The following is a 26,439-nucleotide window of genomic DNA, read 5'->3' on the forward strand; positions in this document are numbered from 1 at the left end:
TAGATGAAGTGAAATTCAATATGTGAAGACAACATTGTATATGCTTAACCTTTCACTCATTTTTCTTTTCTTGAAGCAAAACCTACATTGCCGACAAACTTTGAGGAAAATACTTGGGCAACTCTAAAGTCAGCTATTAGTGCAATATTCTTGAAGCAGCCTGATCCATGTGACTTAGAAAAGCTTTATCAGGTGCATGTTGCGGCATTGCTTTCTAATAGTGTTGCTTATAAAAGTGTGCTGATTGAGTTTTCTGTTGTTGATAGGCTGTGAATGACCTTTGTCTGCACAAAATGGGTGGAAATCTATATCAACGAATTGAAAAAGAGTGTGAATCACACATAGCTGCAGCGCTACGTTCTTTAGTTGGCCAAAGTGAAGATCTTGTAGTTTTCTTGTCGCTTGTTGAGAGGTGTTGGCAGGATTTTTGTGATCAGATGTTGATGATTCGTGGAATAGCTTTGTATCTTGATAGAACATATGTGAAACAAACCCCAAATGTGCGTTCATTGTGGGATATGGGCTTGCAGCTTTTCCGCAAACATCTCTCACTTGCCTCAGAAGTAGAACACAAAACTGTTTTTGGCCTCCTACAGATGATTGAGACCGAAAGGTTAAGAAATTTTCATGGTTGAATTTAATGATCTTGCGATTGGTGGGTTCATCTTGATTGTTTATATATGTGTTTCTATTGGATGTCTGGTTGCATTGTGCTTAACTAGTTCAAGTGACTACTCCTACTACCTAAAGTATTAGAAGAATGAGATCTTAAGTGCATATTATCTATTGGAAAAAGAAATAGGTTCTGTTGCAGAGGTAGGGAATGAGAAGTCGTTTGACCTGACATGCATCAAATGTTGCTTTGCCTCTTCAATGCCATGTTTGACAGTATCAGAGTTTCTCTCTTTCATTTGGGAATGAATGAAAAGAAGATAGCTAAAGCTTAGGTTTTTTTCTTCTCTTTATCTTCTGGAGGAGCTATGTTGTATGAGGCTGAGAGTTTGCCGGTCAAGAACTCGCACATCCATAAAATGAGTGTAGCGAAAATGAGGAAGTTGAGATGGATGTGTGGCATACTAAGAGAGATAGGATTAGGAATGAAGATATTCGGGATAAGGCAAGATTAGCCTTCGTGGTGGACAAGGTGAGATTGAAATGGCTCAGACATGTGAAGAGGAGATGCAAAATGTCCCAGCGAGGAGATATGATAAGTTGGCGATTGTGGGTCTGAGGAGAGGTAGAGGTAGACCGAAGAAGTATTGGCGAGAGGTGATTAGATGGGACATGACACACCTGCAACTTACTGGGGACATGACGCTAGATAGGAGGATATGAAGGTCGAGGATCAGGGTAAAAAGTCAGTAGGAAGTGGAGAGTTGTCTAGTTTCCCTTATCAGTATTATTATTATTATTATTACTTCTTCCACTATCTTGTTCTTCGCTTTTATTATTGCTTCTTGTTTCCTTTGTTTTGGTTATCATATTATTTTGTTTTGTAATTGTTCTACTCTCCATTATTTTCTGCATGGCTAGTTCACTGGTGTATTTCCTTTTCTTACTGTTTTGATATGCTTTACCTGAGTTGAGGGCTATCGGAACAGCCTCTTTACCTTCACCATATAGAGGTAAGGCTGCGTATGCACCACCCTCCTCAGGCCCCATTTGTGGGATCACAATGGGTATGCTTTTTTTTTGTTTGGGTGGGTGGTCTATTCGAGAAGATACTGCGTTTTTATAATTTCAGCCTTCTGGTAGTATATTTCATTCTAGTTTTGTTTTTACAGATTAGGTGAGGCAGTTGATAGAACTCTGCTTAACCATCTTTTGAAGATGTTCACTGCCTTGGGGATTTATGCTGAAAGTTTTGAAAAGCCATTTCTTGAGCGTACTTCTGAGTTTTATGCTGCTGAAGGCGTCAAATACATGCAACAGTCAGATGTTCCAGATTACTTGAAGCACGTGGAGGTGTGCTTCTCCACTCCTTGTACCCTGATGTTTTTAGCTACAAATGTTAATAATGGATTTGTTTCTCTCTTTTGTTAATAATACCCTCTCCGTCCATAATATCACCTTGTACTCCCTCTGTGTTGGGTGGCAAATGGGCAGTTTGGGCCAAAGTTGGGCTGGTCAAGATGGGCTGAATGAATCGATGGGCCAATGCCCAATATTGCCCAAAGCTTGCTTGGGTCAAGAAGGGTCATAACTCCCCATTTTGACCAGAATTTTATTGTTTCTTTTTAGAGATATTAATTTTTTAAACCAAATTGCCACAAGCAAGTCATCATAAATGTTATATTATAAAATTTTATAAATTTATCTATTTGTACAACCATGAGCTTCAAAAATGTAATTTTTAGCCAATTAAGGATTATCTTATCTATGACATTTACCAGTTTTTTTTAAAAAGGATTATCTTATCTATGCAGATCACAGATTCATGCTAATATTTTTTTTTTGAAACTGGTAACGTGTATTCATCAGCATTAAGGGTATGCTAGCCACCTCCAAAAGTGTGATTACATAGATAGCTAATTACAACAAACCTAGGAAATCCACTATCTGTATTTCATCTACTATACATTGCTCTTTACACCAAAAACATAAAGTAGAAATACATTTTCCTTTGATCTTCTGAATGGAGTTTGATCTGCCTTTGAAGATTCTCTCATTCCTCTCCTTCCATATAGTCCACCATATGCAAGCTGGGACAGTTTTCCACCATCTCTTTTGGCTTTTGCTCCCTCCCCTTCTGATCCAGCAACTCAATAGATCAGCTGTGTGCTCTACCATTGTCCAGCTTTCCCCAGCCAAGGTGATGAATAAGGACCAGCCTGGGAGGTTACTTTATAGTGGAGGAAAAGGTGGCTGTTTGTTTCAATAGCTTCCATACAATGAGGGCATATGGAAGCTAAGTTAGATTTCCTTTTCTGTAAAGCTTCATGGGTAAGACATGCTTTCCTTACTACCAACCAGGAGAAACATTCACCTTATTAGGTGCCATGCTTCTCCAAATAGCTTTCTAGGGACTTTCTGTCTCTTTCTGTCAGCTTTGAAAGGCCCCTCCTGGAGACTCTGTTGACTGAGAATTTGCCATCTGTGTTGTGACTCCATGTGATAATATCAGGGTCATTGGTAGTTCCTATGAAGGTTCCTATTCTACCAAGTAGAGCAACCGCTCTGTCATCCTCCCTATCATTCAAAATCTTCCTGGAAATTAGGTTCCACCTGGAGTTGTCCAGGTATCTTCTATTGTGCTATTTTGGTTGGTGCTAATGTTGAAGAGGGTGGGGAAAGCCTCTTGCAAAGTGCCCTCTGACCATTCCCAGTTATCCTTCTAAAACAAGATTTTTCTACCATTGTTGACTTGGGAAGGTAATGTCCTTCCCAAGGTTGGTCCATGTGAGAATATTGTAAAAGAATATTATTGAGTTGTGTATCAACATTATTACACAAAGACCCTATTTATAGACATTATAATACAATCCTACCAAGTAGGATATTATAAACTATTCCTATTCTTATTCTTGGTAGGATTGCGTACACTTCTTCATAGTCTAACACTCCCCCTCAAGCTGATGCATACAAATCATATGTACCTAGCTTGTTACAAATATAATTAATACGAGGATTGATGAGGGACTTGGTGAAGATATCTGCAAGTTGATCACTTGACTTCACAAATTTTGTAACAATATCTCCGGAGAGTATCTCTTCTCTAACAAAGTGACAATCAATCTCAATGTGCTTAATCCTCTCATGAAACACTGTATTTGATGCTATATGAAGGGCCTTTTGATTATCACATACAAATTCCATATGACCGGTTTCTCCAAGTTTTAGTGCTCTCAACAACTACTTGATCCAAACTAGCTCACAAGTTGCTACAACCATTGCTCGATATTCTGCTTCTGCACTATAACGAGCAACCACAGTTTGTTTCCTACTCTTCCATGACACCAAATTACCTCCTACTAAAACACAATATCTAGATATAAAACATTTTTCAGAGGGTGGTCCTGCCCAATCAACGTCTATATATATATCCGGTGATATTCTCATGGCCTTGATCCTCGAAGAGTAGTCCTTTATCTGGAGCTGACTTTATATATTGCAGAATACAAATAACTGCATCCCAATGACTATCACAAGGGGAAGTCATAAAATGACTTACAACACTCACAAGAAAAGAGATGTCAGGTCTAGTCATTGTGAGATAATTTTTCTTTCCAACCAACCATCTATACCTTTTAGGATTACTGAGTGCCCCCCTTCCTCCCCGGGTCCTGGAAGGACGTTAACATTCGGATCCATCGGAGTATCAAATCAATGAGTCTACATCCCATCATTCCTGTTTCCTCAATAATGTCTAAGACATACTTGCGTTGAGAAATAACAATACCTGATCTAGACTGAGCAACCAATCTCAATGCTGTTAGCAAATTTTGGTAGTCTCCAACATATCCTTTATGCTGAGGAAACATTACCAATTCAAAAAAAAAAAAAAAGCTACCTTCATTTCTAGAATAATGAAGGTTTTGAAGTGGGGGTTTTACCCTGTGCGCACCCAAAAGGTAGCGGCTGCGGGTTTCCCTCGTCATAAAAAAAAGTATAACAGTAAAGCCTTCTAATTGTTTGTCTAATTAAGACCTCTACTTTATAACCTTTTAAAATTAGTATTTAGATAATAAAATACTATATAATACCATAAAAGTACTAGAAATTGTATCTTTTTTATATTTAAAAATACATAAATAATGTATTAAAAAGCTATTGTAAAGGAAAAGTATCATATAAAATAAAAAAGTATTAAGAACACATAATTACATAAAAAGTTATTGAGAGGAAGTTTATGACGTTGAACTTAGCATTTTTGTTTTTTTGATGAAGTAAGATGTTGTATTAGAAAGGCATCAATGAGATGCAAATTACATACACAAAAACATGGTTAAATCCTGAGAACAGAAACACCTATTTAATCAGGGAGTTATTCACAAGCAAAAGAATGATCGCTAAGGCATATTGAGGGAGCTAATGATATCTAAGAGGGGTAATATATCATTTACAGGGGATAAGTTGCTCCAATGGAAGAGATTAATTAGGCAAAAGGATTTCAAACTGCTATTGGAGTTGAGATACCATCAAAACATCTGAGATTCCTTTCCTTACAAATACACCAAAAAATACATGATGGAATCATTTGCCAGGTCTTCTTGATGGGGCTATCAACTTCTCTAAGACTTCAACTTCCAACTACTTCTTTGACACTTTGCGGGAGAATCCAGTTGATCCCAGCAATGGAAACAAACATATTCCAAAGAGCTGCTGCCACTGGACAGTGCAGCAATTGAACTTAACTTCTTACAAATATGTTTAGGAAGGTCAACTTTGAAATATTTTATTAATTTTCTTATTTGAGTGAACTTTGGTTACAAAAGAATCAAATTATTGGGGTTAAATGTTGGATATTGATGAGTTGAGTTTGGGCTGCTTCGTCATGGGTTAAGATGGTTTGTGCCCGAACTTAGCCCATTTGTAATATTGCCCATTCCAAATCCATTAAAACTTGGTTGGGTTTTGGCTGGTGAAATGAGTTTGGGCTGAATTGGCCACCCCACTCTGCGTCAATTTATATGGCGTACTTGACGAGTCACAAAGTTTACGAAACAAAGACTTTGAAACTTGTTCTCTTAAATATGCTATGAACATTTGTGTGGTTATAAAAGCTTGTCATTGAGGGTAAAACGGAAATTCAAATTAGATTGTTTCCCAATTTAGAAAGTTTTTTGTTTTTGTTTCTGGAACATACTTGTACGTAAGTAACCATTCCAGTATAATTATTTTCACAATAGATATTCTTCGACCATGATTTGCTCAAATGACACTTGCACTTTTGACTTTTTAAGTTTGTGGTTATTTTTTTTGTAATTTTTTAATGTGTAAATCTTGTCTGGGATAATAAGTGAATTAATTTCCAAAATCAAACTCGAAACTGGTCAATTGACCTTCATAATCCCAATTCTTCACTGCAGGTAAGGTTACATGAAGAACATGACAGGTGCTTACTCTACCTGGACGCAAGTACAAGAAAACCACTGATAGCAACTGCAGAGAGGCAACTTTTAGAACGGCACATTTCTGCAGTTCTTGATAAGGTGTTTATTCTGGGATACCTTATCTATTTATTTCTTGCCGGTGGATTTACAAGGTGTTTTCTTTTTAAATTGTATCCTTCAACTATCTCTCCAGGGTTTCACAGTGTTGATGGATGGTAATCGTATTGAAGATCTCCAAAGGATGTATATGCTATTTTGCAGGGTCAATGATCTCGAATCTTTAAGGCAAGCCCTTAGCTCATACATCCGAAGAACTGGTCAGAGCATTGTGCTAGATGAAGAGAAAGACAAAGATATGGTAGCCAGCCTCTTGGAATTTAAGGCATCTCTTGATACAATATGGGAAGAAAGCTTTTCTAAGAATGAAGCTTTTAGTAACACTATCAAGGATGCATTTGAGCATCTCATTAACATCCGCCAGGTATAGTTACTATTCACTAGGCCTGTCCGCTTTATATATGGATTGATGATATGGTCAGGTATCATTTTTGTAATAGTAGATTAGAGATCATCATACTTGATTAGTCTAGATTATAAACTGAGAGGAGGCCGTTTGAAATGGTTTGACCATATTCCAGGTAGATCTTCGGATACACATGGTCGCTAAATGCCACACTTCAATGGTTAAAGGTGATAAAAGGGGCCAACGTAGATCTAACATAATATGGATGGAAGTATATAAAAAGACCTACAATATCTCGCAAATAATGGAGACATAGCTAAGAACATATTGTAATGGAAGCAAATTATACAAATGGGAAAGAAATAATTAAGATTAAGGTTTAGTATAACTGTATGTTATGTTGACGAGTGGTTCATGTTTGCCGCATGTCTTTTTATTGTGCTTGGAGATCTGTATATTTGTCTGAGGATAAATGTGAAATTTAGAGAACCTCTAATTGTAGAGAATTTCTTTGCCAGTCTAAAAATCAAATTATATTGTATTCAAATAATGAGCCTAAATAATGCAAAATAGATTCAAAGATTCCCTTGAGTCACCTAATTCAGGAAAGGTAGTTGATTGTTTATTGTTATGGTCAAATGTGGTGTTGATTAGCAATGCAATATCTCTTGGGTAGCTGCTGTCAAGTGGAAGTATTATCTCATCCACTTTTATTTGTTGCAATAAATCATTGATACTGTTATTCACAAATATACTATACACACGTAAGTGATTATTTAACTCTTTTTATTTTTGGATATAGCTCTGAACATGTTCCAATGTTTTCTAGGGTTTGATGCATTATGTTGTATCACTTGGCAGGAACATGGTCTCTCTCTTTTCATTTGGCTCTGTGACTATTAATGCCCTTATGTTATAATCTTCTATCAAACCAACTTCATTCATAGTTCCAGTAATTAATTATATCTAAGATGTTCCTCCAGAGGACTAACTTTTTGGAATATATTTTGATGGGATGGTGCATTATGTTCAATACACTCTTGAGTATTCTAATGTTATTTACGTGTATATTTGTCATCGTGGAAAATAATTGAATATATGCATGGAAGGTATATGGTATTTTCATAATGAAATACAGGGGAATGAGAAGAGATGTATCAAAACTACCCAAAGGGAATACATAAAAAACTTGAAATGCTCTCAGGCACTTTTATCGAGACATCCTTTTAAAAGATCTCCCTTCTCCGGTGGTCTTCAACCACTAGAATCTTCCCTACCTTCTGTTTTTTTGAAAGCCTTTTTTTCATCATGGAAAATTGTATTTACTTTCGACTAGGTGGGAAATCTTCTGACATTGCAGAGACTAGTGTTTTCTGATACATGGTTTGAATGAGTGGAAAGCTCTAAGTACTACATCAGGAGGATGACTTTGAGCAAAGGGGCTCTGGGTTGGCTATGCAGAAGGTTGCGAGAAGCATCAGAAGTCGGGTAAACTGCTAAAGACATGGAGAGGCCGAGATGTTTCTACTGATATCTTTTGCTCCTTGAAGTTCAACAAGCTTGGTCGTTTTCTGTCAGTCATTACAGTTAATGGACAAACGAAGTCAGTTATTATTAGTCATTACTGGTTTTGGATTTGAGTACTTGGTCTACCTCTTCAACTATAGTCCGAGAATATTATGATAGAGATAGGAGATGAATGTGGGGGATGGCTTGCAACAAAAGGAGTCACGATAAAAAAATCATCTGCGATGGGTTTGAATCAAATTGAAAGGCCCCATCAAAAATATTCCTAGGGAAGTTGAAATCCAAGATGGTGGTTTGATTTTTTCCCTTCCAGTTTGGGTTGAAGCTCCAGCAACGCAGATCTGAGGTGGTTGAGCTCGACAGCCAAGAAGTCAGTCCTAGATCAGAAAAGGAAAGGATAAAGTAGCTGACTCCACAAAGCAGAGATTGACTTCCCAGATATTTGGGCTAGGGAGAGAGGGAAAGGATCCTATAGATAGTGATATGCATTTAAGAAATATGGTGGGGTCTAGTAGCCATGTGAATAAGGTTTTCAAAATATGCCCTACTCAAACAAGGGTTTTATTTTGTCTGAAAGTAGTGGGCCAAAATTGCATGTAATATTGAGCCTCTTAACCCAATACGGACAACCGAAAAATCAGAGCCCAAAAAGCTTTTAACTGCGGAGCCTTTTACCAATTTCATCACTACACATCTGGTCGCACAACAACAACAATTGTAATACGATAGTTGCAAAGAAGAAGAAGCTTTGATGCGAACCACCAAGCCTCCTTCCACAACAATTACAGTGCAAACAGGGGAAGAAGACATGCAAGGGGAAGATATCTCTGGCTGTAATGACACAAGGAAGAAGGTCATCAGTTCACATCGTTTACAAACATAATTCTCTGGCCAGGAGAATGACAACAACATGCAACTGGAGTCCAATAAAGATTCAGTTCCGCTACAAATTGAAGAAGGGATCAGCGAGTCTAAAGTGGAGAACCAAGTCACTCTGTGGGTGCAGTCGAATGTAATAAAACTGAGCCAAAATTTTGGTGCTTCTTTTAAGGGCTGCCAAGAAATAGCCTTAGAAATGCTTAAGAGAATTGACAAAAACAAGGGGGTCATCCAGTAAGAAGACAAAATCTCAAATATTGAGAACAGTTTGGCTCCTTTACCAACGAGGTCAGAAATTTGGCATTGATGGGAATTTCAAGGATGGGTAACCTAGGAGCAGAGGGAGGATCACACTTTTACCATCTCAATGAAGTTAGAAGTTTTGTCTTGGAACGTGAGGGGGTTAAACATGGAGAGTAAAAGGAGACTAGTAGGGGGACAATTCAACAATAAGGTGCATACATTAATGTCCTGGTAGGAACTAAATTTGGGGGGGGGGGGGGGCTGCTGAAAGGAACTTACTTCACCTGTTATGGCATAACTGATGGTTGGAGGAGGTGCATTTGGACTAAGTTGCCTGGAATCTTCACTTTTGGTGCAGTACCCGTGTCGACACGACCTGGGTGTGGGTGTGGGATCCATGTCCGATTTGGTCAACCAATTTTGGGTACTTTGACCAAAATTGATGGGGAAAGTTTGGACAGTTTTAATGATTATAATCAATACAAAAGCTAAGGTGAAATGAAAGAAAATTGAATACCTTTTATAAAAGGCCTTTATAAAAGGTAGGCAGATCATGGATGCAATTTTGATTGCAAATGAATGTGTGGAGGAGAGAGAACAGTAAGGTGCCAGGCATTTTATGCAAATTGGATATTGAAAAAGCCTACGACCACTTGCATTGGGGCTTCCTCTAGAAGTCTTTGGAAAACATGGGCTTTGGAGGAAAATGGCTAAAATGGATTAAGTTTTGCACTACAACTGTGAAGTTCTCTATTTTGATAAATGGTGCCCCTTCTGGTTTTTTCTCATCAAAGAGAGGACTGAGACAAGGAGATCCTTTATCTCCTTTCCTCTTTATCCTGGCGATGGAGGGCCTAAATGACATGCTCAGAACAGCCCAAACAAGAGGATGGATAAGAGGATTCAATGCTAATATGAATAACAGACAAGGTCTGGCCATCTCCCACTTACAGTATGCTGATGACACATTGATATTTTGTGATGCAGACAGCTCTCAACTAAAGTACTTGAGAGTTATTCTGATCCTTTTTGAAGCCATCTCAGGCCTACACATCAATTGGGGAAAGAGCTTAATCTTTCCTGTCAATGAGGTGCCTTGGATAAACATGCTTGCAAATATTCTAGGGGGGAAGGTAGGGAATCTCCCCACAACATACCTTGGCATGCCTTTGGGTGACAAGAGCAGGTCAAAAGGTATTTGGAACAATATTCTAGAAAGTGTGAGAAGAAGCTGGTGAACTGGAAGAGTCAATATTTGTCCTTGGGAGGAAGAGTCACACTCATCAACAGTGTGCTAGATGCTCTACCCACATATATGATGTCTGTTTTCCATATGCCTGCAAATGTGATTGACAGAATGGATGCAATTAGGAGGAATTTTTTATGGCAAGGAAATTGTGATACTAATAATCATAAATTCCATCTAGTGAAGTGGGACCAAGTCATTCTCAGCAAAAAGGAAGGAGGTTTGGGGATTAGGAATTTGAAAATCCAGAATCAAAGCTTACTTATGATTATGAAGTGGTTATGGAGATTTGCCTCACAAGAACAAGCTCTCTGGAAGGAAACAATAAAGGCTAGGTTTGGTATGGAGAATTTGTGGATCACCAACCTGTCCACACAACCTTATGGATCTGGAGTATGGAGATCCATCAGAAATTTGTGGATCAAATTCTTTAACAAATGCAAAATCAAGGTAGGGAATGGTGGAAGGACTTTGTTCTGGGAAGACAAATGGGTGGATCAGGTGACTTTGAGAAATAGATTCCCTATTTTGTTCAACATGAGCCTTCAAACAGAGGCTACAATCAGAGAAATGAGAGATAATCAAGGGTGGGATCTAAGGTTTAGAAGACATCTAAATGATTGGGAGGTCAATAAAATAGTTGAGCTACTCAACATTTTAGGGCAGTGCAAAGATCTAAACACAAATGAGGACAATCTATTTTGGAATCCGGATGAGCAAGGCAGATTTTCAATTGTCTCGGCTTATAGAAGCTCACAAAGACCTGGTACTCATATAGGTGGATGGCCTTGGAAGATGATTTGGAAAGTCAAGATACCATTCAAGATAGCATGTTTCACTTGGCTGCACTCACTCAACACAACCTCATGAAAAGAGGCATGCAAATCTGTTCAAGGTGTTGGTTTTGTGAATGTGAGGTCGAGACAATAAATCATCTCTTTCTACATTGTAGAGAGACTGCGAAGTTGTGGCAGATTTTCATCAACTTAAGGGGCATCAATTAGACTATGCCAAGGAACATCAAAGAAGCTCTAGCTTGCTGGAACAGAGATGGGAATCAGTCAGGATAGGGAGAGATGGAAGATTTTCCCTGCCTACATTTGGTGGTCTATATGGATGGAGAGGAACCAGAGATGTTTTAAAAACAAGAGCTGCTCTATGCATAATGTGAAGCTGAATTGCCTGGTTCTTTTCTTTTTTTAGTGTAAACATGAATATCCTCAAGATGCAGAGGATATTCCTAGTATTTTAGAGTTCTTATGACCTCCATAGGAGTTCTTTGCTTTTTGTAACTTTTGGATGTAAGTATTATATGTATTCTTTTGTTTATAATACAAGTTACCTTTCTCAAAAATAAAATTCTATATCACTCCCTTTCCTTTAATCACCTTCCATGATTCTCCTCAAGTTCTCCACATAATATCTCATAATTTAGGATTGATAACTCTACTTTTTAGATATTTTAATTATTTTAGGCGGATCCTCCCACCCGTATCCATACATGGATCCATATCCCCAAATCTTAAAAATTAGGTCATGAAGGATCCGACCTCTAGATCTGCACCCGTGTTCGAGCAACTTAGCATGTGCATGCAATAGGGAGAAGTGGAGGCATTGTGGTGATGTGGGATAAAAGATATGGGGAATGTTGAAATCAGATGATTACTTGTAAGCTTGTGTAGGTATCACCCAAGATTTCACTTGGTACTATGGTGATGTGGGATAAGCGATATGTGGAAGGGGAGTTAGTTGAGTGTGGAAATCAGATGCTAACTTGTAAGCTTGTAGGTATCACCCAAGATTTCACTTGGTACTTAGAGTGTTGTCTATGCGATTGTGATAAAGTGGAAAAGGGAGCTTTGGTGGGAATTGGTTGTTGTCAGGTGCCAATTTGAAGGGCCTTGGGTGCTTTGTGGAGATTTCAACATTACTTGATGATACTCCCAAATTACACCTCCCAAAAAAAGTATAAAGCAGTCGTTGTTCAAATATAGAACCTAACAAAGGTTAGGGTCGATCCCACGAGGAATATGGTTTGGACTTAATTCAATTGCTATTATTCGTGCTCCTTTGTCATATTATTTCCCAAAGGGGGGGGGGTTTATGTAACATAACTAGTTTTATTGTCGTCACAAGTAGCAAGTTCACGTGTTTTGAATCAATAAAAGACGAAACTAGGGTTTTGTGATCCACATGAATTCATAACTAAAACCAGATATTAATAACCCTTTCTAGTGTGTAGCATGTAGGACCGACAAGTTAAGTTCACCTAAGTGGTTGGTCCCCTAAATAAGTGAATATCACCATACAACTTGGTTTGTCTACGGGTGAATATGTTACTAATCCTTACCCTTGATTCCAAATTAGCTATTTTTGGACAAGGTCAAGCTATTAGATTTGGGGTGGGGGTGGGGGTTGTGTAACAAATACTTTTATTGTTGTCACAAGTAACAAAGTAGCAAGTTCACGTGTTTTGAATCAGTAAAAGATGGAACTAGGGTTTTGTGATCCCTATGAATTCATAGCCAATACCAAATATTAATAATCCTTTCTAGTGTGTAGCATGCTTAAGTTCACCTAAGTGGTTGGTCCCCTAAATAAGTGAATATCACCACGCAACTTGGTCTGTCTACGGGTGAATGCGTTACTAATCCTTACCCTTATTCCAAATTAGCTATTTCCGGAAAAGGTCAAGCTATTAGTTGAGGGTTGATAGCCCCAAATATCTATTGTAGAATCCCTTTTCCATTCGTTACCTCCTTGGTCCGACAAGTAAGAATAAGACGAGTTCTAACATTGACCACCGTTAAAAAAGCAATCAAAGCGAAGGTAAAAACAATAAATGCATGCACTCTTTTTAAGGTTTATTAAGTATTAGGTCTACTTCGTTAATCTTCCATGGTTCCCACAACCCTAGTTGTGGATTTAGCATATTCATGCTTGTATGATAACGGTCAGTGATAAATAAATTATGCATAACCATACACTTACTAGATGAATAGTAGAAATCTAGAATCTGGAATTGAATTCAAAGTCAAAAAACCCAAATTAAATGTGTAATTGTGCTCCAAAAGTCTAGAATAAAAGCAAAAGAGTTGTTTACTTCTATTTCCTGTACCAATACATACATAATAATGCAAAAGAAAACCTAGGAAAAGTATTTATAGACATCAAAAATCTATCCAAATAAAATCAGGAACACTGGGTTCAACAACTTCTACGGACCCATGTACGGGTCGTGGTCTCTTCTATGGCTCGTGGAATCTCTCTCATTGATAGCAGTCAAGGCATAGTCTCAGGACTTCTCCACGAACATGATCTATGGCCTGTGGAAGCTTTTACTCCTCGTGCTTTCCCTTCGTAGAACTCAGGTTTTTTAGTGCACTCTCAGCATCTTGACTACGATCAGCTTCTTTGGCTCGTAGATACTAGTACGGCTCGTACTGATCACTCGTACAAATCAGGGTCTTTTCCCATCTTTCAAAACTTTTTCTATGATCCAAGTCTTTGACTCATGGATGCAATTACGACCCGTACTGCAAACTCGTACATTTCAGTCCCTTTTTCACCAATTTTTGAACCTCTATCTACGGACGCATCTATGGCTCGTAGACAACTCTCATAATTCCCAAAAAATTGCCTGTACAGTTCCTACACTTGCACTTGGGTCCCGAATCCTGTTTTCCTGTAAAACAACTAGAGACCACATCAAATCTACTAAAATGCACTAGAGAACTTACACAAATTCTAAGTTTTAAGCATCACAAGTGCCGTAAATCCACGGCACATCACTAGATATCCTTCTGAGAGAGCAAATTGTAGCAGAATCACTGGGGCAATGGCAGAATTTTCAGAATGGATTAATGACATGGAACTGGTTGATCCTCCTCTATTGGAGGATCTTTCACTTGCCGAAGGGGAGATAGTCATAGGAGAGCATCCAGAATTGATAGATATCTCTTTTCACATCAGTGGGAAGAGTTGTTTCTGCAGATTAAGCAATCTATCCTTCCTAAGTTGGGGTCTGATCATAACCTAAGTTGCTTGGACTCTTCACTTTTAATGCCGCACCCAATTTTACCAACTTGTGGTGATTGGGAGTACAAACAATCCTACTTCAAATTCTAACAATGGTGGCTTGGTATGGAGGGCTTCAAGGACACAGTGCAAGATTGGTGGCAGTCTTTTACAGTATCTGATTACTCTCTTTCATTCTGGCTTCAAAACTGAGGTTCCTTAAGGAGAAATTAAAGGAATGGGGTAGGGATAATAGGAATAACTGGAGGCAAAAAAGAGAAGACATTCTGAATCAGATCTCCAATCTTGATAACATTCAAGAACAGAGGCGCTCCTTATTGTGGATGAATTACTTCAAAAAGCTCATCTGGCTATGGAGTTTGGAGAAGTAGTTAGGAATGAGGAGATAGCATGGAGACAGAGGTCAAGAATCCAGCGGTTGGAAAATGGAGACCAGAATACCAAATTCTCTTACTGGATGGCCACAACTCACAAGAGGTTCAACTCTATTGACTCATTAGATATTGAAGAAAATACAGTCACTGATCAGGCAACTTTAAGCATTGGTTGGAAGGCAACTTTAAGCAGAGCTATCTGAACCTGTACCAAGATCATAAAGACGTACAATGCAAAAAATAGAAGTGAAAAAGAAATGTTTTGAGGACTTGATATTGACATTTACAATAGGTTATGTAAGTGTATCCTTCATAGCTTGTCTGGCATGATAAGGTTAATTATGGTGTGGATATATAACGAGCCACCAAAGCCCCTCTTGATTGGAAGAAGAAAATTGCGGCCACTGGAAATTCTTTGCTAACACTTCTCCGTGAGAACATGTGCATGGTCAGCCAGTTTTTTCCTTCAAAACTGCGGTGTTCAGGCCAGCTTATACACACTTTGACTAGTTCGTTAAGGTACCTGCTGCTTCTCACTGGCACAAGTACCGGGTAACTCTATACATCAAGGCTTGAACAGATGGGAAAGAATCACCTAGTGTTTTTTCCTTTACAAGGATTTAAACGTGAGACCTCATGGTTTTCAACTCATTTCATTAATCACTTGGCCACATCTTTGGGTGCAGTCAACTAGCTATTTATACTGCAAACTCATGCTCGCCTTATTCTTGCCTAAGAGTTGATTATTCAACTTCCTGTGTTTTCTGCAACTTTTCTTCATGTCATGTACTGGTTTGCACAAATCATTCGAGGAGTTTGTAGAAGTCTAGATCGTCATACTAGGCACTGCTATCCCAGGTAGAAGTGTTACTCGTTACACAGGTTTCACTTCCTTATGAGTATTGTTTCTACGGCCTTTCTCCAGGTAGCCGACAGGCTGATTGCATCTGATGATCTAATACAATTTCACTTCAGAAGCACTAATGCTTTCTTATTTAGTGTAATATTTACTTGATTCTAAAACTGATAGGATTTTCTTTGTAATAGAATCGACCTGCCGAGCTGATTGCTAAATTTTTGGACGAGAAGCTTCGTGCTGGGAATAAAGGTACATCAGAGGAGGAATTGGAGGGGACATTAGATAAAGTCCTGGTTTTGTTCAGGTTTATACAGGTATGAGAACACAATAGCAGTAACCTGAGAACTTATGCAATCTATAGCTGCATAAGTCTATTTCTGTTGTTCAAGGGATAGATCAGTGTATGTTTTATTACCTGAAAGTATGCTAAGAGTTTGTTTGATCTTTCATCTTTGTGCAGGGTAAGGACGTATTTGAAGCATTCTACAAGAAAGATCTTGCGAAAAGACTCTTGTTGGGTAAGAGTGCTTCAATTGATGCTGAAAAGTCCATGATTTCTAAGGTCTGTCTTTAATGTTAACTATCACTGTTTCTACTTTTCTTTGGTACCATCTGCTGAATTTTACCATTATTGTTACAGTTGAAAACCGAGTGTGGCAGCCAGTTCACTAACAAATTGGAAGGAATGTTCAAGGTATGTTCAGCTATGTACACGCTTATTCAACCAAATAGCAAATATATTGAACTTTTTGTTCAGCGTCTTGAGATTGGAGTCTGGAAATAGTGTTGTATCAGTCATGGAATAATTTGCAAACAGGTTATACATTTCCTGGATGATGTTATCTACCAACATCAGTTTCGAACTTTCTGCTCTAGCACAAAGTGGTTTCACTGGACATCAGATGAACTTGTTAGTCCTTCTGTTGTGTAATTGACAGATCATGATGGCCTTGGATGTACCTGTGTCAGCATTATCCTCTCTCCATTTCATCTCCATAGCCCAACACCACTGGTCCCCTGCTATTTTCTGTGTACAATGCTGTATCTAGGATATTTTGACTGATATCTAAAATGGTTACAAGAAAATAAATCAATAGGCTCTTAACATTTGTGAAAGATACCTGCACTGTCCGAAAATCTCTTCTAAGGGAGAAATTATGTTGGGATACATATGGATTCCCGTGATTAGGCCTTACCTAATCCAGTAAATATATTTATAAAAAGATATGGATTACATGGAGGACATAGACCTTAGCCTCCAAAGGATAAAGTACAATGATGTAAACTATAATACATTTTATTTGCATCAAGAACACAGTCTATACAATGGCTGGTTCTTTCTTTACAGGAGAAACAAAAAAATACAGTGTGCACAAAGCTAAATAGGTTAACTGAGTGCCACTGGAAAGATCCAATGCATTAGTCATTAGTAAAAACATTCTTCCCAACCTTAAATCTGATATTTGGTCTTCCATCCTGCTATTGATTCAGTGAAGATCTAGCTTGCTTTGGCAAAGAAAGATCTTCAGTGAAGACAATGTGTTGTCTGTAACACCCAAATTGGCCATTTGATCTGTAATGCCATTTCCTTCCCTGAAGATGTGAAAAAAATAAAAAGAATTCTCTATGCATCAAGGACCAAATTTGAATAATGTTATGGATCTGCCACGGAACATTGTTCTTCCTATTGATTATATCAACCATTAGCGTAGATTCAGACTCAACAATAGTCTTATGGAAACCATTGTCAATACACATGCTCATTCCTTGTAAAATAGCCTTAGCTGCCACATTCTTACTGCAAATACCATAGGATGAAGCAAAGGCCATTATCATATAGCCAACATGATTTCTAATAATTCCACCACCATCTGCAACTCCAGTTTACCTTTACTGCATCCATCCAAATTCAATTCACCCAGCCATCCTCTGGAATACACCATCTCACCATTACGCTTTGGACAACAGGTTTTAATCTTTCCACATTGTTACACAAATCTCTCCACCTGGCAGGGAAATTTAGACTAGGAAAGGGGCATTTTATCACCAAGGCTTCTTATTGGCATACCTGCCAAATGATAAGCCTGATAGACATATGTACATTCTCAAACCTAGCTTTGCACCTGCTTTTCCAGATCTCCCCACAAATACATGTGGGAAGCCATTGAAGTAGAACTCTATGCACCACATTCATAGGCTTAAGGAGCCACCACTATCACTGCTACCAAACAGATGTTAGCAACTCTCTCTCTGGTATTTTTTGCAACAATTTCATCTAGAAGAGATCTAGACTCCACACTTTTGAACACCTTCATCACTGGAAGCTTGGTTCTTCTGAACTCTCTGCACATGGAAAGAAATTTTGAAAGGCATTTTCCTATGCCACAGAGCTTTGCCAGGAAGTGTTTCATTCCTGAAGGACCTCAATTATTGCCAAGTAGTTGAGAATCTCCCATTATTATCCACTGTCCAGAATGCCCAGTTTTCCCTTTGTTGATCCACCTCCACCCTTTGAATGTTATTAACCTCAGTAGCAGGGAAAATGGTAGCCAAAGGATCACATCTCCATCTCCCATTAACAAAAAAATGCTAACTTTAGTGCTCATGGGGGTTGGTCTACTGGTGACCATTTTAGCTAAAGGCCCCATTCCTGATCAGATATCCCCTTGACCAATTTTCCTGAGAATAAAAGGTTCGACTCTATCCTTAATCTTCATCATCCTTCTCCAAGTATGAGATTGTCCATATCTCAAAGATTCTTAGGCTATGATCCCTAGAACAGTATTTATCATTTAGGGGTTGTTTGGTTGGGAACAAGTTATCCCAGGATAAGTTATCTTGGGGTTAACTATCCTGGGATAACTTATCCCACCATGTATATGGGATAACTTATCCCATCACTATGATATAAATGGTGGATAAGTTATCCCAAACATGGCAACCAAACAAGATACAAAATTTTTATCCCATCACTATTTCCTTGTCCCATCACTATTATTTGAATCCCTCACACCAAACGACCCCTTAAGGCTTGACTGAGCATAGATTTATGAGTTCTAAAAGTCCACCACATCGTTGCAACAAAGGCATTACAAAAGTCTTCAATTGGTCTAAACCCAGCTCCTCCTTCAGAAGTAGGAAACACATTTCAGACCACTTGATCCAATGGGATTTGTGTTTTGTCCTCCTTTTTTCCCCAACAGAAGTTTGCCAAGATCATCTCCATTTGCTTGATGACTGAAGAGGCTGCAAGACAGACTTTATCAGCACAACTTTGCCCCCAAAAGAGGGTAGTTTTCCATGTCATCCTTGCAACCTAGCATCCACCATTTCCACCATTGAACTAAATTACTCTACCTTGTTAGCCCCCACAAAAATAGACATCCCAGAAACTGCATAGGATGTCAGATCTGTTGAAACCAGTAGTTTTGTAGACCTTTGTAAATGTCTCAAGAGTACACCTGGGAGGTAAAATAAAACAAGATTTCTGTTTATTCACCAGCTGACCAGAACAAATCTCATATGCACCGAGACTATCTATCATCATCTTGAGAGAATTTGAGTCATCTGAGGTGAAAAGGATGGTATCATCTGCATAGGAGAGGAGTGATAATAGGTCCTTTTTGACAAAGGAGTATGGGATGAACCCATTGAAGATCAGATTATCCCCAAGTCTTGACAGTAATTTAGCCCCAACACAAAAGAGATGGAGATAACTGATCTCCTTGCTTGACCCCTCTTGTAGACTTGAAGAATCCACATCTACCCCCATTGATATTGACAGAGTAGAAATGTTCCTCCGAACTCTATCTATCCACAATTCACTGAAACCAAACTGTATAAAACTTGGCACAGATAGTCGCATTCCATACTGTCATAAGCCTTTCCATGTTTAATTTCACAACCACATTTCCATGTCCATTGGATTGTCTGATATTAAGCACCTTCTCCTGAGCATAATGTTTTCTGTGATTGACCTTCACTTTATGAACCCTGTCTGACGCGATGATATCAGCTTCTGCATAATTGGACTTATCTCTGATTTATACAACAGCATACCCAGGAATCCCACTAAGTGGGCTCTGGGGAGGGTAGAGTGTACACATACCTTACCACTACCTTGTGAAGGTAGAGAGACCGTAACCTACTGATTTTGAAACTAAAGTTACTTAGACTGATTGATATGAGATCACTAAATTGCTGAGGGCACCCAATGATATGTATAAGGACTAGACATGTATAGATCAAAGCCTTTGGTAATTGAGTTCCTTCAAAAAAAAATCAAGAATCATTAGTAAAACATCATTCTTGATGATCTCCCAACAAGAATGGTAGAACATTCCCGACATCCCATCAGATTCAGGAGCACCATGGGAACTCATAGACATCACCACTTCCTTCACTTCCTCCATTGTGGGAATAACATTCAACATTAGATTTTCTTCCCTTCCAACGATTCTTGGAATATATCCCTGTTCTGAATGCTTTTAGAGAACTGACTTTGAAAAAACTCTACAGCTTCTCTAACTATTTCTTTATCACCCTCTATCCAGCTTCCATCAGTTCTCCTCATCTTCTTGAGGGACATCCTACTCTTCCTGCTTTTAACCACAGAATGATAGAATTTGGAGTTGGTTTCACCTTCAACAAACCACTTAATTCCAGACTTATGTTTTCAATTATTTTCGTCCTCCTTGATAGCTCTGATCAACTCTGCATTAGCTTCATTAAGTAAGTCTATTCTTATCAGAATTATCAGAGTTAGAGACAGCCTGCTGGTCTGCAACCTTAGTTCCAGTTCCTTAGTTTTGTCAAAAGATGTTGCCCAAACAATTTCTAGACCACTCAGACAATCTTTTGGCAGTAATTTTTGAGTTTCAAATGAAATTTCCACATTGGTGGTCCACTGACTTCTTTATTCCCTGCATGCTCCACTCATTTAAGAAGTCTGGTTCATCCACCCAAAATCAACAAGTTTAAAGTATTTAATAGGATGCCTAGTCTTCTTTGTTACTTCAATGAGAAGTGGGGAATGGTCAGAACCCATTCTAACTAGGTGAGAAACACTAGTAGAATCAAACTGATTTGACCATTCTTGGTTGTACAAAATTCTGTCCAATCTCTGCCAAATTGCTTCTCAGAGATCCACCCATTGCACCATGTGAAGTGGGATCTGGTGTAACCAGAGTCCATCAAGTTACAGTCCATAATACACGGTAGAGAGTCCATCCTTTTAGTCGTTCAATCAGGTCTTCCACCCATTTGTTCAGCAGGATCAACAATGCAGTTGAAATCCCCCGCAACTATCCAAGGCATCTTTATGAGTATCTGCAATATGTCCCAGACAGTCCCATAAACTCTGTTCATGTTGCTGAGCTCTTAGCATAAACAAAAGTCATTATAAAAGATAAATCTACTCTCATTCAACTTCACAAGGCATGAGACCTGCTGCTCATCAGAATTGATCACTTCACAATCCAGTCCATCCTCCCAGAAAACCCTAATCTGACTGTTGATATTAGAGAAAGCTTTGTTGTACCGAAGCTTTATTCTATATTTGTCCAGTTGATCACCTTTATAGAAAGGTTCTGACTGATTGGGAATTTCAAGCTTCTTATCATTTGTCTTAGTCTCTCCAGAGCAGTGTTAATGCTCCTTGTATTCCAATAAAGAGACTTCAACATGGAAATTAATCGGAATGGTTGTGTCCCTGTGATGAGCTCACTGGGTAGTTTATGGATTGTCTGCCACCCCTTCCTCTTTTAATCCAGTTCCTCCCATTGGGGATAGATGGTCATTGTTTACTATCTCATCTACTGCTCTTGCGTGGCCATCATCACGCTTTGACTCAAAATGTCCACCATACTCAACATTAGATCATCTTAATGTAGTCCCCTTCCAAATGTATTACAGCTTACAGCTTGAAACTACTGTAAATTCCGTTTCTGACAAATAATCTAACACATCAAAAATATCATCCGCCTGTACTGACACTTCCTGGTCACACCAAAAGTAATCAAGGCCTAAGCAATTCATCTTAAACTTCTATAATTTGTTTGCTTGCCCTCAAACATCTTTGATTTCTTTCCTTTCCAAACTGTGCACCATATACATTCTGGGACAATCTTCCATCTCTCTCTCTCTCTCTCCCTCTTTTTTTTATGCCTTGCCATCACTATTCCATCATTTCAGGAGTCCTATATTCCTTGGCTTCACCCGTTTTTATCTTTCTCAGACTAATGAATATCCTCCACAGTTGATCAGTCCACTTGCAATGTGAAAAAACTAAAAAGATGGTTGATTGTCTCTGCTTGTTACCACATAAAAAGCATCTAGAGCGTAGTTGAAAACTTGTCAGATTCTCATGTGCGACACTGCTTCCTTGGCCAACAACCAAGAGAAAACATCTAGATCATCTTTTTTGTTTTGCTAATACTTCAAAACTGTTTTGTCCAGGACATTGAATTATCAAAAGAGATAAATGAATCCTTCAAGCAATCTTCCCAAGCCAGAACAAAGCTCCCAACAGGGATCGAGTTGAGTGTCCATGTTTTGACAATGGGGTAAGTTGATATTAAAGAATTTTCAGATATTTGTGGTCTGTATCTTCAGAGTTAGAAGTTCATTGCTGGTTGTGCTGCAGGTACTGGCCAACCTATCCCCCCATGGATGTTCGACTTCCCCACGAACTCAATGTCTATCAGGTTTGGCACCATGTTGCTTATTGTTAAAGAATGACAAAAAGTGGTTAATGAGATGGGTGGACTCCTTATAAGGCTTGGGCAATCCTCCTCCCTTTGAGTTAGCTTTTGGGGTGTGAGTTAGGCCTAAGACCTAATTTAACACTTATATTTAGTTCCTCTTTGACACCATTTAATGTTTCTGTTCACTTTACATTTTGTTATGCGGGGCCCCATGCTGCAGGATATTTTCAAGGAGTTCTACTTGAGCAAGTACAGCGGTAGGCGTTTGATGTGGCAAAATTCATTGGGCCACTGTGTTCTGAAAGCTGAATATCCAAAAGGAAAAAAGGAGCTCGCAGTTTCTCTGTTTCAGGTTGGTTTTTTCTAGTATTATTAGCATAATAGTATTCCTTTGCATATTATCTAAGTTATTGGTTTTGTGACCTTTATCCTCTTGCTGCAGACTGTTGTTTTGATGCTTTTTAATGATGCGGAAAACCTTAGCTTCCAAGATATCAAGGAAGCAACTGGAATTGAGGATAAAGAGCTGAGAAGAACTCTACAGTCTCTTGCATGTGGAAAAGTTCGTGTTCTCCAGAAGGTATGTGGTCATTGCTAGGTCAAGATTTTTCTTTCTTTTATCGTATTACCATCTTACATACTGATTCTTTCGGAAAAAATATCTTACAGATTCCAAAAGGAAGAGATGTGGAGGACGATGATACCTTTGTGTTTAATGATCAATTTACTGCTCCACTATATCGTATAAAGGTAAATCCCTTTTTTGATCAAGTATAAAGGCAAGTGCTTTTTGGTGTTTTCAGATAATGCCATCACTTCAAAGACTGAAGTGTTAAAACGTAAAAAAAGTGGCTTTTCCATAGAAAAAAAAGAAAAGAAGTGTTCTGTTGACAAATATGAGATAAAGATGTGATTGGTATTTTGGTACAAGGGGGTGTTTGGATTGACTTTTTTTTAAGTAGCTTATAAGCTAAAAGCTAAAAGCTAAAGGCCATAAGTTGGTCATATCCAATTTTTAGCTTTTAGTTTATTTTTGTACTTTTTTTACCTAAATGTAGGTGCTTAAAAGCACTTTTTGTCTTTCCCAAACACCTCCAAAAATAATTAAAAAAAGAGCTTAAAAGCTAAAAACTAGTTAAAATAAGCCAATCCAAAACAACCTCTTAAGTGGTTTGCTATTCCTGCTAGACATGTCAGAGCTAACAATAAATATATATATACAGGTAAATGCCATCCAGATGAAGGAAACAGTTGAGGAGAACACAAGCACTACTGAGAGAGTATTTCAGGACCGGCAATACCAGGTTTGCTCATCTATTCTTATTCTCTACATTAGTATTTCAATGAGTTGCACAGTCAAAACTACTCTAAAGTAAATAAACCTTGCTGTAGCATTTTTAACAGACGAGATTTGTGCTGCCTTCAATAGATGCATCACAAATTTGTCTTTTAGTTTTAACTGACATGACATGCTGTTCATATTTCATCTTACTGCACTGTTTTACTATTGATATATTCCTAATATCCTATTATATCTAAGGCCAAAAATAGTCAGAAAAAAGACGAGGGCTGCTGAAACATTAAAGGAATTTCAGACTTGTTTTTTGCTGTTGATTTTCTTCAATCATCTCTGCCTACTTATGCAGGTTGATGCTGCTATTGTTAGGATAATGAAGACCAGAAAAGTACTGAGTCATACCCTCTTAATAACTGAACTCTTTCAGCAGGTAATGAAACTTTCCACCTTGTTGTGTTAACTCAGTAATTGTTAATCCTTGAGCTGGGAATGGATCTGGTGCCTCCTACTCCCACCCTGTGGATTCAGATGCCCAAACTCCGTATGTGGTTGAGAACCATTACTTGTAGTCGAATGGTCTGGATTCAGGCATAGGATTAACTGCTAGGTGTTGAAGCTGAGCACAATAGGGGATAACTGATGGGTCATAGAAAGCTGAGCACTTATATCAATTAATTTGAAGTAGTAATGTGTGGCCTTAGGGGTTGAAGAATTGAAGTAATAATCGGGAACCGATTTTAGTAAAGGTGATACTTGGTGAATTTTTCCCTTTGGCCAAATTTTTGGTGATAGAGTTATGCTGTACCTGTTCCGTAGCAGATAGCTGGTAATCAATTGATGAGTCGAGGTGTGTATAAACTGGTATGAACACCCCTGTTATTCAAAAGAAATGTACCTTACCATTTTCTCTGTAGATGAAATGTTATTCTGAGTTCTTGCAACAGAAAAAAAATATTGATGAAAGAATAATTGGCAAGCAACATTGGACCTTTTAGTATGCAGGTGGCAGACAGGTGTTGAAAATCTGAGCACAAGTTTAACTAAATTTTTTCCTTGTGAACTTAAATAAATAAGAAGCCTTATGATCAAAGTAAAACCATAGATTTGTTCAATTCCAACCAGCAACCTTAACCTTTTTAAATGGAAAGTTGGAAACAGCTACTGCTTTGTTGTTGACTTCTCAGTAAAATAAATATATAGTTATGCTTTTCCCGAGGCAAATGGTTATTAATGAAATGGTAATAGGTAATGTTGAGGATGTGAAAATCTACTAGATGAAGAAATGAATTAGAAAGCATGAAGGTAGCAGTTTACCTAACTGCAAGTTAAGACAGCATCTTCTAAACCACTAAAAGGCCATCACTTTTTGACTTCCAAGTTAGAGTGAACCATTATCATCTCGGAATAAGAAAATAGGGGAATATCAATGAAATCAGCTATTAATACAATTATACTGAATCATTGTAGGCAAGGAAGGTTATTAGTATTCATGAAATCAGCTATTTGCCAAAATAATTTTCAGAACTTGTCTTCTGCAACTTTACTTTTTTTGGTTCAAATATTTTCACCTTGTCAATGGTGAGTGTGTATTTGATCCAATTCATCTTTAGCTGGGTTGGTCTGCACTTTCGCTTAGTTTGATGATGAGAAGACGTTCCTATATGATTATCAAGACTTTATTGTTGCCAATATGATTCAACTGAGTATAGTGGTAGTTAGGATACAAAGTATGACCTCATGAACACCTAAAACAGCAATATTGTGACTGTTTTTCTTCTACAATAATAGTTAATATCTTCAATTTGCCTCTTTCATTACAACATTTGTTTCCACTTACCATGGTCAAGTCACTTGTAATAATTGATGGGTAGAGGGGTAGGCTGATTTTTCCACCAAGTTTCAGATGGTGTGCCGCTGGTTCTCAGGGGTTTCTTGTTTATCAAAATAATAAAAAAAAGAAGAAACAATCATTGCTAGAAATAGGAGCATATTTTTGCTACTGTACTAGGGGTTTTGATTTTAGCTGTGTTTTGATCAGTTCTACTGTAAATAAAGCATGTGTGTTGTCATTTCATTTCAAGCTATATTAGCTTAAGGGGAGTTGTTCTGTTTAAACTAATTCAACTTTTTTAACTGTTGTTGGAGCAGCTTAAATTCCCAATAAAACCAGCTGATCTGAAGAAAAGGATTGAAAGCCTCATAGATAGGGAGTACCTGGAACGGGACAAAAACAATCCTCAAATATACAACTACCTTGCTTAGAATGTTTCCAGACATCAATTTTTTTTTCCATGTAAATGACTTGGGAGACTTCCTTGTCAGCTTCTGTACAGTTGACTTTGTAACCATTAATTTTGTTGTCATATACATTGTAAAGCTTATATTTAAGTTTATTTCGTGTGTCTACTTTTTTTTTTTTATTTTATTTCTTATGTCTACTTCTTTTCGTTTTTTTCTTGAACCATATGAGCAAGTTTCTCTCCATTTTGTCTTCACTTCATCTCGAGTAATAATTTTGCTGTCGATATCATGTACTTTAGGGCCTGTTTGGAAAGCTATCTTGATAATTGAATTTGGTGTAATTGAGTGTAATTATACTATATGACGTGTTTGGTTGGTCATATAATTACTTGGTCGGCAGGTAATTGGGTATAATTAATTAGGTGTAAATACACTCCAATTCTCAGGGAAGGACCATGAATTGCTATAATTACATGGTGTAATTACAAGTTAATTATTTTTTTTTTTTTCTTTTT

The 26,439-nt window shown here is 38.0% G+C and overlaps 1 protein-coding gene across 1 annotated transcript in view; it reads left to right on the top strand.

The window, feature by feature from the left end:
• The window catches only part of LOC125840878 (cullin-4-like), a 37,661-nt gene extending 11,561 nt beyond the window's left edge, over positions 1–26,100 (top strand). The window contains exons 2-17 of the mRNA XM_049519851.1: positions 77–192; positions 267–613; positions 1,785–1,965; positions 6,030–6,152; positions 6,247–6,534; positions 15,871–15,996; positions 16,143–16,244; positions 16,323–16,376; positions 22,139–22,245; positions 22,326–22,386; positions 22,607–22,738; positions 22,829–22,966; positions 23,056–23,136; positions 23,610–23,690; positions 24,033–24,113; positions 25,832–26,100. Of these exons, the coding sequence (XP_049375808.1) occupies positions 77–192; positions 267–613; positions 1,785–1,965; positions 6,030–6,152; positions 6,247–6,534; positions 15,871–15,996; positions 16,143–16,244; positions 16,323–16,376; positions 22,139–22,245; positions 22,326–22,386; positions 22,607–22,738; positions 22,829–22,966; positions 23,056–23,136; positions 23,610–23,690; positions 24,033–24,113; positions 25,832–25,945 (2,132 nt within the window). The 3' untranslated portion in view covers positions 25,946–26,100. The remainder of the gene's footprint in view (positions 1–76; positions 193–266; positions 614–1,784; positions 1,966–6,029; positions 6,153–6,246; positions 6,535–15,870; positions 15,997–16,142; positions 16,245–16,322; positions 16,377–22,138; positions 22,246–22,325; positions 22,387–22,606; positions 22,739–22,828; positions 22,967–23,055; positions 23,137–23,609; positions 23,691–24,032; positions 24,114–25,831) is intronic.
• Positions 26,101–26,439: the final 339 nt, after the last annotated feature.

This window comes from Solanum verrucosum, unplaced genomic scaffold (assembly GCF_900185275.1).
Source record: "Solanum verrucosum unplaced genomic scaffold, falcon-dt-bn FXZP01000194.1, whole genome shotgun sequence".
In the NCBI taxonomy this organism is placed as follows: Eukaryota; Viridiplantae; Streptophyta; class Magnoliopsida; order Solanales; family Solanaceae; genus Solanum; species Solanum verrucosum.